General features: G+C 40.3%; 1 protein-coding gene across 3 annotated transcripts in view; it reads right to left on the bottom strand.

Moving 5' to 3' along the window:
* trak2 (trafficking protein, kinesin binding 2) overlaps positions 1-12,582 on the bottom strand; it is an 18,114-nt gene extending 5,532 nt beyond the window's left edge. Inside the window, exons 1-11 of one of the 3 annotated variants that reach the window (XM_042513408.2) lie at positions 12,432-12,582; positions 8,038-8,232; positions 6,790-6,975; positions 3,283-3,342; positions 2,339-2,415; positions 2,026-2,142; positions 1,484-1,702; positions 1,223-1,301; positions 983-1,113; positions 782-856; positions 114-251 (exon numbers count right to left, since the gene is read on the bottom strand). In XM_042513408.2, coding sequence (XP_042369342.1) covers positions 114-251; positions 782-856; positions 983-1,113; positions 1,223-1,301; positions 1,484-1,702; positions 2,026-2,142; positions 2,339-2,415; positions 3,283-3,342; positions 6,790-6,975; positions 8,038-8,092 — 1,137 coding nt within the window. In that variant the 5' untranslated portion in view covers positions 8,093-8,232; positions 12,432-12,582. Of the gene's footprint in view, positions 1-113; positions 252-781; positions 857-982; positions 1,114-1,222; positions 1,302-1,483; positions 1,703-2,025; positions 2,143-2,338; positions 2,416-3,282; positions 3,343-6,220; positions 6,594-6,789; positions 6,976-8,037; positions 8,233-12,431 lie in introns of those variants that run through there. The other 2 variants (XM_042513410.2, XM_042513411.2) reach the window with 2 other exon arrangements.

The following is a 12,582-nucleotide window of genomic DNA, read 5'->3' as shown; positions in this document are numbered from 1 at the left end:
TTACTTCTGCTTTTGGTGCATTTTGTACCTTTACGTAACTAGTGTGTTGTGCTTTTGTGTCTCAGCTTTCCTTTTAGGTGAAGCTACATAAAACTTCCGAATGTTTCTCTCACCATGGGGTAGAGGCCGTAAGAAAGGTGCCTTCGCATCCCGGAAGAAGGAGTGTTTTTATTGCGAAGCTCTTTGATCTCCTCCTGGGATTCATGAAGCATCTCGACACACTCTGCGTTCCTGTCTGCCAACTCGTCCAGCTGTAATGCAGACACACAGACACACACACACACACACACACACACACACAAGAAGTGGTTATTTAAATGACTTTGTTTCTGTATTAAGCAATTAATCAAGCAAAGGAAAGTCTTTAATGGATTTCCAAATTAGGCATGTATTCAGACTGAAAATGTATTTTTTAATTTGTCAATCGCCTGGATTTACTAAATTAACATAATTACTAATTAAACGATTATATTATTTTATTTTATTTTAACAACCATATTATTGGGGAGCTTAAACTATAAAAACGTAATTAAATTGCTCATTTAGTTTTATTTTTTGTTCTAATTTCTATATAACGGAAGACTCACTGAATTGAATAATCTGGTTTTGTATACAAACGCAGAGTCATGGTTCTTTACAGATGCTGTATGTTAAAGCTACAGGCCTAAACATCTAGAATTAATGTTTTTTTTTATTTTAGGTCAAATAAAAGTGATCCAGTTCAGGAGTCTATTCAGACATAAAAAGAGAGCACGGTCACAGTCTGTGTGTGAGATTGTACCTCTGCTGTGAGCTGTCTCTGAGCATCTTTAGACGCCTGCAGGTGGATTCTCAGCTCCTCTTTCTCCAGAGCCAGCTGTGCACAAACAACACACAACATAAGCATTTAAACACACAAACACTCTCTGTGCCTGGAAGAAGAGATTACCACCACTGTTCAGTGGAAACTCATTTTTTGCCAAGTTAGATTTTGTCTCCTCACCTCCTTCACTCTGTGTTGCAGCTCGACTATCTGGGAAAGCAGCTGAGCGATCTCCTCCTGGTGTCTGAGCAGCTCCTCGTTCTTCTGAGACAGCTCGTCTGTCAGAGACACCATCTGGCTGTTGGACTCACCTGGAACCAGCACACACACACAAACACACACACACACCAAAGTTAAAAATCAGCATTTCCAACACGAGACTGCGTCTTTTCAGCGTAAATGTGTGTGAATGTCACTCACGGAGCTCCTTGACACAGTCGCTCACTAGCTGCTGCTCCTTCTCCTCATAGGTGATGGTGTCGCTCTTTAATTGACACGCCTGGAGTGGACATTTTGAGAGTAACCAGTGAGTATTATATGATATATATATATTATATAATGAGTCACACACTATTTCCATTATTAACAACAGTGATTATACTAACTTCTCAAAATGTGGTTAACATTTAAAGCTTCCCCTCACACTTCCTAATATTTTCTGTCCTGTGCTGTACTTCATACCTCAGACCTCAGCAGCAGATTCTCCTCCTCCAGCTCCTGCAGCTTGCTCTGCAGCGACTCCAGCTGGCTGAGTGCAGTGGCGGCGCTGGTTCCTCCTGGTGGCTGAGGCTGTCGCAGCGGCGTGGACACGCTGGAGTCAGTCTCGCTCTCCTCCGACGCGCTGGCAACCATCCGCAACAACTCGTCCTTCTTACTGAGCTCATGCTGCAGCTGGTGAACCTGGCCAGTGGGGATGGTGTGGGTGAGTTTTTACTTTCTGAGATTTTTAACACTGAAATCTGCAGACTCCTGATGTGCGTAGAGGTCCAGACAGACACAATAGTGTTAACACTTAACACAAGGAGACATTTTTATTGACATTTTCATTGGTTGTTTTGTTGTTTTCAAATGGATTGACTTTAAATATCCTTCATAATGAAAACAGATTTTAGTTCCATTTAGATCCATATACCGCTGTGTTTTGTGTGCCTATCATTTTTATAGAATTAGGGAGAAATAAATATCCACTAATTACAATTTCGAAACTAGCTTGCGTACGCTACCTGGTCCAGAGCCTGCGCTAGCTGCTCCTCTAAGGCCTCGTTGCGTTCCTGCAGCAGGTGGTTCCTCTGTAGAAGTGACTGTCCGATCCGAGCTGCCAACTCCAAGTCTCTGTCCCGCTGTGCGATAAGAACACATCAGGGTGGTTACATTACAGCCCGTTTCACAGCTGCAGAGCTCTCTTGCAATACTCATACTACTAATTTCAAAATTTCAAAAACATAAAAATGTGAGGAAAATATAGTCCAGGTTGAAAAATACCAAAGTTACTCTTCAAAACACAAAAATAAATGTTACAAGTTAGGCAAAACCTACCTCAGCCAAAAGGTGTGAAACCACTTCGATATCATTATAAGTTTTGGCCATCTGCTCCACACGATCGGCACTGAGGACTGACCAAAAATGCAAAATTACTTTGAGGAGACACAGAAGCAATTACATGCAATCTATTATGGCATGCACACAAAAAAAACTTTCAAAGCAAAAACAAAACCACAATATCACTTCACACTAATGGACACACCTGTGTGCCATGCCGTGTTTACTTACTACCAAATAAAATGACCACAAGCAACATCAGCAGCCACTTCCGCAAAATCTTCACTACAGCCACATTGGAGCAGCCAAATCGTGAACTAGTGTGATTAAAAGAAATGTCACTTACAAAACAACATGCCATTTGATGATATCGCTCCACAACATGGCAATGTGGTTGCTAGTGGTCTGAAAGTAATGACACCACAATAGCACTTCACAGGCACAAAGAGACTGCAGAATAGGGATGGGACGATATCTGATTTTACCCCAGATCACTGAAAAACACTCACAATAGGCTGATCGTGATTAATCAGGGGGATTTCTCAGGAAGGTATGACACATTACATACCGCCCAAGCGTAATCATGTTTTAAGCATATTATCATTATCATCAAGATAATATTGTTAACTGCAATTATTGTCATCAGAATCATTGTGGCATGAAATTTTCATATCATCCCATGCCTATCACACTACATAGTGTTACAGAACTAAAAGCCATCTACAGTGGCAGACAGCAGACCTAAACTATGCAAATCTCTTGTCTGCTCTCATCAATCTACATGCAAACAGCAGAGAGGGGCTCCAGGTCTGTGGCTCTGGAGCAGCTACAGATCCCAGTTAAAGTGCCGGAGCCGCGCTTTGGACCGAAGCCCCTCTCTCACACCGGAGCTAAATGAAGAAGTCGCAGAGCAGAACAGGCAGACAGAGAGAGAAAGATACCTTTGGAGAGGCTCTGAGAGCCGGGGTGGGAATAAGAAGAGGGCTCCAAAGCAAGATACGCTAGTGAGAGACAGGAGAGACAGAGAGGAAGGGGAAGTTCAAAAGGTGCACAAGCAACCAGCTTGTTTTGAGATGAAAGGGACAAAAAGACAGAAAGACAGGAGGAAAGGAGGTAAAAAGCAGAGGGTGAAAGCTGAAGCTTCAATAAATCGACTTCATGTAGAACATTAGTTTGTCGAGAATCTACACATCAATTAGTTTGCTCCACTGTTAGCACCTGAGTGGGTGTCACCAGCGCTGCACCGCTCCCCCTTCCACCTGTTTGAAGAAAAGTGGCAACTCTAAACATTGAGACATTGCCTTTGACTACATATTGTTTAACAGACCACACACTCTGCACCTAAATGTAGCTTAAATGACAAAAACCTCTTTTTTAAAAAACTTTCTTTGTAGCATCAGTCATCGCACAACGTTGCACATCTTCGTAGCTCAAGATCTCTGTCCTCTTTATTCCGCTGTAAAGTGAAACGATCACCATTTTCGCAGGAATTAAGTGCAATAAGCAGTGCTAGAAAGCATCACGTGAAGCAGCTGCTCAAATGGATGAGAGCTGTCGTCCAGTAATCTGAGGCCCTCGGTGACCTCTGGATCTGGACAAAGCACTTTGCTCCAACAACCGACGGTTAAAAATAACCTCTGCCTTACAGAGCCGTCTTTGTTTCACACGGGGAGACAGATACTATTCACACAGTGCATTTAATCTGCCATAATACCGTGTGTTTGACGCCAAGCGTCACAGACACGTTCATCCCTGAAACTTTATCTTTGTGAGGACGCTCGTTGTCATTTTGCATTCCTTAGCCCCTTACCCTAACTATCACATTTAAATAAGTAACCCCAATCTTTTCCCCTAACCTAAACCTAATTTAAACTGGAACTTTAAATTCAAATCTTAACCTTAAAACAAGCCTTTAAAGAAGTAAAGATTTTTAAAAAAAATGTCCTCACTTTCCAAAAGTGTCCTCACTCTATCGGTTAAAAACTTGTTGCAGCCCTCATCATGTAGCATGCACACACACACATATTCCTTTACCTGATGAGTGGAGTATGGTGTCACCGTAAAAATGATGTCCGTGCTCCTGTTCAATAATGATCTACTAAAAACTACTTTCAAAAATTAAAGATAAAACTCCAAATGCAGTCACACACTGCACACACATAGTGATAGAGTATTGCAGGTTGTTTTTTACTTGTAGAGACAAAGACTGAACTCTGTCCAAAATAAGTCCAACAAGTAATAAAGTTTTACACTTTTATTTTGATATTGATTCTTGGACTGCAGACATACTCCCACACAGTGCAATGATCACTGGGAGACTGATTAAGAAACAATGTGGACCTTTGGCACTGATAACATTTGTTTAGTTGATATATTGTAACACAGAATTTAAAAGCCCAATGTAAGAAATAATTGTTGCAAACACAAAAAACTATCAACTCAGTTGTGTAAAAATGCTCATTTAAATAACCAGGCTCAGTTAAGCTCCAGCGAATGTAAAAGTTATAGGGCAAAGGTCAAGTCTGAGGATCCGTATGTTGCAACTGTCTTGCGGTTAATGTTTTGTGAGGTTAAATCAGGCAGGATGCACACGTGAGGTCTACAAATGTTCCTAAAATCTAATTTCTCTGACATTTAAACAGAAGTTTAAACTAGTCGACTTGTCTAAAAGTAAGAAAACACTCTGAAAACAGTCAAATCGAGCACATTTTTAGCTATTATGCGTATAAAAAGAGCCATTTGTAATCCTTAATCATTTTTCAATAACCAAATGATATTTTAAAATGCTGCAGAAACAGGTGGTGTTTGGTCCTTCAAAACATGACAACAACTCACTCAATAAAAGTTAATAAATAGCATTTATTGAAAACAATATTCTTGAGGAAAAAAATCTTTAGAAAATATGCCATAATGAAATCTTTTTCATTGGGTGAAAGCAGTCACATAAAATAATAATTTTGATAATAACTTAACCGTCTAGTATTTCTACTGTTTACTAGCAAAGGCAGCAACATTTAATGGTCATGCCAAGTGACGATCCAAGACTCGAAAGCTTTACAGGCTGATCCTCTATTTGAATTCAGTCCATGTGTCTCCGCTCTGACCCATCACTGACAAACTTTGCATTAAAATAGAGTTGTAATTGTGTGAAGTTTCTGCCGGTTGAACAGTATTTTTGCGAGTCTGCATCAGACAGCTCACTCTTCCAATTTCACAACATGAAACAAAAATAGGACACTTGATACTTGAGATGTTTGTATTGAAATATTTGGGCATTGTCTAAATACATAAAAACACACACATATAAGATGGTTTTACAGTCAGGGGGAATATTAGCATACCAGGCCTCTGCAAGTGCATCAGGAACTATTAATAAGCTGCGTTTGATTTTACATTGCAGAAGTAGGGCAAATGTTTGACTGAGCAGGAACATGAAACCGAGACTCCCTTACTGTACCACTTAGTTCGCACGTGCAGCTAACAAACGCATATACACACAACCTGAAGACATATAAAATACTGTAAACAAACACATTCTGCATTTACTGTCTTATACTTGAAAGAGCAACAACCAAAACAGAGAGGAAGTTCAGTATGCACTGCAAACTGTGCATGCATGAAAAAAAACACACAGGAAGTTGCTTCTATCCAACTGTACACACTGCTCCCTGCATACACAACTTTTTTGAAAGTAAACAAGCATTCATTCAGACTTGCCCACTTCCTGTCTTTCAAGGAACGCTGCAGCACACACACATTGTCTACACACTTTCCCCTCGCTCTGTCACGTTCTGTCTGACCTTGTCGACATGACTGGAGCTGCTTCTGCACTCACACCAGCTCACGTCTCTCTCTGTGTCACACACATACCGCGCTCACCTTCCATAGCGAAGTTATCATAAACTTCCTCATTATGGATGTTTAAAATCGGCATCTTCCAACTGCTCGCTCTACTGTCCTGTCTTCATCCTCCGTCAATCCCCCCTCCTCATCACTGTCTGTCCCGTGACTCTGGCCCTGGCTTTGAACTACACTTAACTCTGGCTGGAGCACTGGATTCCTCTTGCTCACTCTCTCTCTCCCTCAAACACACATACACACACACACACATACACTGTCAGAGCTATCTGGTAGACTAAGCAAAGACAAACAGGCACAATGACAACCCTGTGCCAAACAATATCCACGCTAAATCCCTGTGATTTTAATCAAAGAGGATCTGTATAAAATGAATCCCTCACGTGTCTAATGCACTCAGACACACACACACACACACACACACACACACACACACACACACACACACACACACACACACACACACACACACCATCTGCTCGCTGATGTCGCCACAGGCTTGACCAATCAAAAGAAAGTAGACAGAGAAACACAGAAACAACTTTTACTTGGTGTCCTGCACAAAGTGAAATCTAAATTTGCACACTTACTCATGTAACGGAAGGTCTCCTCGGCCAGCAGGGGGGAGATGGCACTGTGCTGCCCGGGGGCTTCATCCGGAGAGCAGCTCGGGGACACCACCCAGTCCTGGCTGTCCGACAGGTAGACAGAGCCGGAGTCAGCCGAACCAGAGCCAAGCGAACCATAATGCTTCCCGCTGCTGCCCAGCCCGTCATCTGTAGGTTAGAAGACAATTAAAATAACATCTCAATCTAGCATCTAATGATTACTTTCATAATAAGTAATATATAATAATAATAATAGTAATAATTCAAATAAGGTTGGGGAATCGATAATATGTCCATGTCGTAATATGTCATCTTAGAGTTTTTAATAATCTAATATTGCATAAATGTCGTCTTTTCCTGGTTTTAAAAGCTGACTTACGGTAAAATTATGTCATTTTCTTTTGTGACAGCACCATTAATAAACTCTACAATATTGTTGCAATATCAATATCAAGGTATTTGATAGTCAAAAATATTGGGATATTTGATTTTCTCCATATTGCCCAGCCCACTGAAAAATCAAGCATTTTATTTAAATTAAACAAATAACCTTCTAAAGTGTAGTAGTAAGCTACCAAAACTTTAAAAATATTTTGTTCTATGTCAAGCTACTCCTTTAATGTCGAATAAAAACAACCAACAACTAACATTATATAAACAGTTGTAGGAGATGGAGAGTTGCCATTTTTATACTCTTTAATTATTCAGTTGATGGAGTGATGCAGTGAGCTATAATACTGTAATACTGGTGATTTTTTTACACCGAAACAAATCAAGGCTCTTATCACACAGGACAGTGACAATATAAAAGAATGGGATGCTTTTATTTTGTAAAAACGGAGCAGCCCTGGTGAGATGAAGTCAGACTGCAGTGAATGTGTTTGGAGAGCGAGCATGGGCTGATGAGGCATTTTAGTGACTGAGAGTGTGTGTGTGTGTGTGTGTGTGTGTGTGTGTGAGTGTGTGAGTGTGTTTGTGTGTGTGTTTTCTTGGCTCAGGCAACTGTACAAGCCAATGTCCTTCCACTTGAGCAAATATGTGGTTTACTGGGACAGATGGGGCTAACTATAGCACGGAGCCCAAAGACACAGCACCACTGTACTGGAGGGCAGCAGCATGATATTGGCAGAGTAATATTTGCAGATTTACTGCAGCCTTGGACATACAGATATTTCACTGATAACAGTATTAACATTAATTTGATACATGACGCACACCCTAACAGCTCACCTGTCTCAGTGCTCGACTCCTTCTTCTCCACCGCTCGGGGTTTCACTTCAAACATGTCCTGTCCTTGGAGCGGGAGGGGGGTGGGGGGGGTCCCTGCTCACAAACACAAAGCTGGACAGAAAACGGGGGACACTATCGCTGTGACATCACATCCTGTTCCGGCACTGGCGGGTGGTGCCCGCGCCGCATCTTTACCTGAGGAGAGAATGTCAAAGAAGCAAATTAAGATGTGAAAATGCCACTAATTTTATATTTTTCATTGACTTTGCTTATGTTTACAGAACAATTTAGGGGCAGCACAGTGTAGTGAAGGCTGACTAAAATCAGCATTTGTTTGCTGGGAGTCAATGAGCAGTGAAACATATCTGACAAACATCCCTCCCACCACGTCGATGTCTGGCATTTCCTTTAGCGTTTGTCACTACAATCATTTAAAGTACATCAGTAAAACCTTAAAATCTCAGTCACACTTTTACCCTCTTCTGTCTGACTTTATGAGATTGATAAAAAAAAGTCACTCAAGAGTCCACAGACGAGCACAAAGCAGGCCAGCTGCTATACGTTTCCATTTTCTTCGATGTGCCACATACAGTTTTAAGGCAGGCCCGAGGGGTGAGAGAAAGCCCTCCCACATCCTGTTGCCTTTCTCTGTAGGGACTGCTCTGAGGCTTAAAGGGATGACTGGAGGAATGAGACAGGATGCACCCTCTTAAAGGGATGAGCCATCAGTGGAGAATTGGGAAAGACCAGCTGTGAATGCGTGCGTCTGTACAGTATGATGCTGTAACTTGTTGGATTTTTGTTTTTGCTCTGTTTCTCAGTCCGTTTTTATATTGAATCACAATTTTTCTGCTCCAAATAACCCACTACTGATGGAAACATTAATTAAAGGGCAGCTCCACCAATTTAGTATTGTGCTCTCATAAGGCTGGGAGGCTTGTGAGGGACAGATTTTTAAAAAGTGGGTCAAATTGGCTTTGAACTCTTAGTATGCCCCAATATTCTGAATCCTACACTTCCCATAATACAATTTAATAGCATCTTTCATTAGATTTTCTCTGCCAAATAAACACTCACGTCGCAGGGATCAACTTTAATGTTTTTTTCACTTGCTTAGTCAGATTAGTGAGTCAGAAATCTACTTGCACAAAGTCAGTTTTACTTGCCCCGATACAAATTGTTTACTGGTTATCAAATAAAAACAAATACTAAATTCCACCTCCATTATCAGCTGTGGACAAACAATGTTTTTTTTTTTATTTTTTACCTTTTACCAGATCAGACAAGTGAGTTGCTAGAACTGGTAGCCTGACGTTGCATCGTATTTACCCTGAGAATATAGGGCAATTATTTTTTTTTAGCCCTGCATCGTTCAAACTACACACCTATAGTTTGTCATGTATGCTTTCAGTTAAAACCAGAGTTGCAATTTTTCCGGGTAAAATTAAAAATGGATCAGTTGTTATATAAAAAACAAACATAAAAACGTAGCTTATTTTCTAACAATACTAAATGCAGTTTTTCCTCATTTAAAGCTCACGGCAGAATTTTGCATGTACTTTGACAGCATTGCATAGCCTATCAACTGATCGCTTAAATTTCACTTGTTCGAATAAATTCAGTATGTATTATTATTATAGCATTATTAAGCTATCTGCAGAGCCTCATTAGACACTGTATAATTTCTCACAGGCCTCATGACTAGTAAACTGATCTTAGCATGTAAAATGTTTGCAGTGCTCCTTTAAGTGGACAGAAGCATGTGTTGTTGTGCTGTTGTGTTATATGAACGTCTTTACTAAGAGGACACTGTGCAGCATCACAGCCTCAGTCCCATCTGCATGAATGACCTCAGTGCTTGGCCTGTGCGGGCAGACGTATCTGTGGGTGGGTGTGTATCAGTGGGCATGCCTGTGGAGAGACAGAGTCCTTGGGCAACATTCATCCTCTGCTTACATAACACCGAAGCTGAAACGGCTTGCTCCGTAAAGCAGATTAATGTGATGCACATAATGCTACAGCCTAAATGTGCTGTTTGGCAGCAGAGGTCTGGCAGATATACTGAGCTGGCCCATTAATGGCACCGGTATTGGCGTTATTATAGTGTCATTTACATAAAGGCTGAGTGCACTTGTATGCACAACATTTTGCATAAATGAATCATCTTTAAAAAGCTACTGACATCAGTATGAGAAATTCTGCACCACTTATGTTCATACTGATCATAGCAGCTTCTTTCAGATGCAAGCTCCATTTTTCCCTAATTTAAAACGCCATGACTGATGTTGACCGAACGCCTGTGAGTCACCTCATGAGTAACACCGTCACAGCCAGACAGCTCCGTGTTTGTGATACAGCCTGCCTGGGCCTGTCTAACCTCTTGGCAAGGTTAAACCAAAAAAATATTTTATTCTAGTATACCTCGCTAACAAAAATTAAATGGAGATTTGCTGTATTGCCCGCACTAATAATCCAGACCACAATCTGAAACCACCACTTAAATGCTGGTGGCAGATTATTGCACACTATCAAATGAGTAAATATAAGCACAGCCGCAAGATGGCAGCCCTAAAAGTAACTCTGTGGAAAAACAGACAACGCAGCAGCTTTATACACAACACAAGTCTGTCACAGCGGCCCCAGAGGGTCCGTCTGCTTGGCTACAGAAGCTTTCATCTCCCTTCACGTCTAATCTTCTCATTCAGCTGACGCTTTTATCCAAAGTGACCTACAACAACTGCAGCTGTAGAAATGTCAGTGCCTGAATACCATACGCAGGTATAATATATATATATGATGCCAAAACCTAATGGGAGTAGTTTTTTCCTCCACACCTGAAACTCAGATCTGAATGTGTTCAGCGTGGAAAGATGTGCTTCTTTGCCTTCATTAATTTGCAAGTTATTTGCCTTGCTTCACCATTTCCATTTATGCTGTATCACAGCCTCTGCACTCAGCCCATCTTAGATGTGACAAACTGGACACGGCCTGAGGGCTTGCTCCAGATCAGATGAAGCAGCATGTGACTCTGACTGGACCAGAGCTCTGACTGGAACATCAGCAGACATTCCTGGCCAAAAGATGAAAACGGTACAGTTGAGTGTAACCAGAAACATTATGAAATACTCCTCTGATCAGATTGGATGCTATATCCATGACAACCAACCTCCATTTGTGCCATATTCTTCTTTGAAGACATGGATTAAACCAAACGCTGTATGAAAAACCTACATTTTGAAGAGGTTTTACTTATAACTAAACGTACAGGCAAGTAAAACACAACATAAAAAAAATATATGGAGCTACTGAGCTAAAATTAGTATAAGAAAAAAGAGAAAGACCTGAAAATTAGCTGAGAGGAATCATAAGATATTATCAAAAAATAGGGAAAATGTCTAGGAAAATATATTTATGAGTCTTATAATTATGTATATAAAATGATGTTGCAGAAGAAAAAAAAAATATATATATATATATATATATATAGTCATTTTCTTGTTTGTTTTGTTTTTTCACTTTTTTTTTCTTATTTCCAGATCATTTTCTTGTATCTTCTTATTACTAATAGTATTATTACTATTATTATTACTATTGTTATTATATTAATTATTTCTAATTTTGGGGGCATTTCTTGTACAGTTTCCCATTGCCTTCTCTACATACATATTTAAAAGGAAAAGAAATCTCCAATTTGCTGGTGTTTCAAAGGTTTAAACCAAACTCCGTTTCAAAAATCTACATTTCAATAATGTTTTGCTTGTAATTAAATGTACAAACGCATAAAACACAACTTAAATGATTTTAATCAATCTTCAGGAGGTACTCTACATTTCGGCACAATTTTAATACAGAAAACACAATTATTTGGATAGAATTTTTCAATGACATAAATTGCTTATTGTAATTCTCATTGTCATCTTCTACCCTTGAAAGCTGGAGAAAAACGAGAATCCGTGGCTATACTGTTATCAAGTGCTGCTTTGTGGGTGGTTAACGTGCCGATTTTTACAAAAAAATGTAGATATGGAGATTATCGTGTGAAAAACAGGGGTCGCTGATGGTTTAATGTTGTTATGTTAGCTAACCAATAAACAATAATGTATAGCAGGCCAGCTAACGTTACCATTATATGACCTAAACTGACAGATCAGTGGATAATCTGATGTTTTATATATAGATCTCACTGAATTTAACCCATGATTGTATTTATTATGTATTTCGCACGATCTGATGTAACGTTTCACATGTTTTCCTCTGCTGGGCGAGGATGACAGCTGCACTGTTGCTTGGCGTTGCGCTGCCATCGCGAGCTCAAACTGGCAACATCCCTCACGCGGGGAGTTTTTCAGCGTTTAAAAAATGTAAAAAAATATGTTTGATTATTGTAAACTCACCCAATGTCAATGTTATTCCGCGGCATTTGGTAATCCCAGTGTTACATGCGGCTGTCTGTCGATCCCTTCACCAAAACCTCAAACAATGGAGCGGAAGGGAGGGAGATGCATGGACCTATAATAAACCTGGGTACAGCCGTGGGGGCGGGGC

This window comes from Plectropomus leopardus, chromosome 24 (genome assembly GCF_026936395.1).
Source record: "Plectropomus leopardus strain MGB_pleo_1.0 chromosome 24, ASM2693639v1, whole genome shotgun sequence".
Taxonomy (NCBI): Eukaryota; Metazoa; Chordata; class Actinopteri; order Perciformes; family Serranidae; genus Plectropomus; species Plectropomus leopardus.
This window is presented reverse-complemented; position numbering and strand designations above follow the sequence as displayed.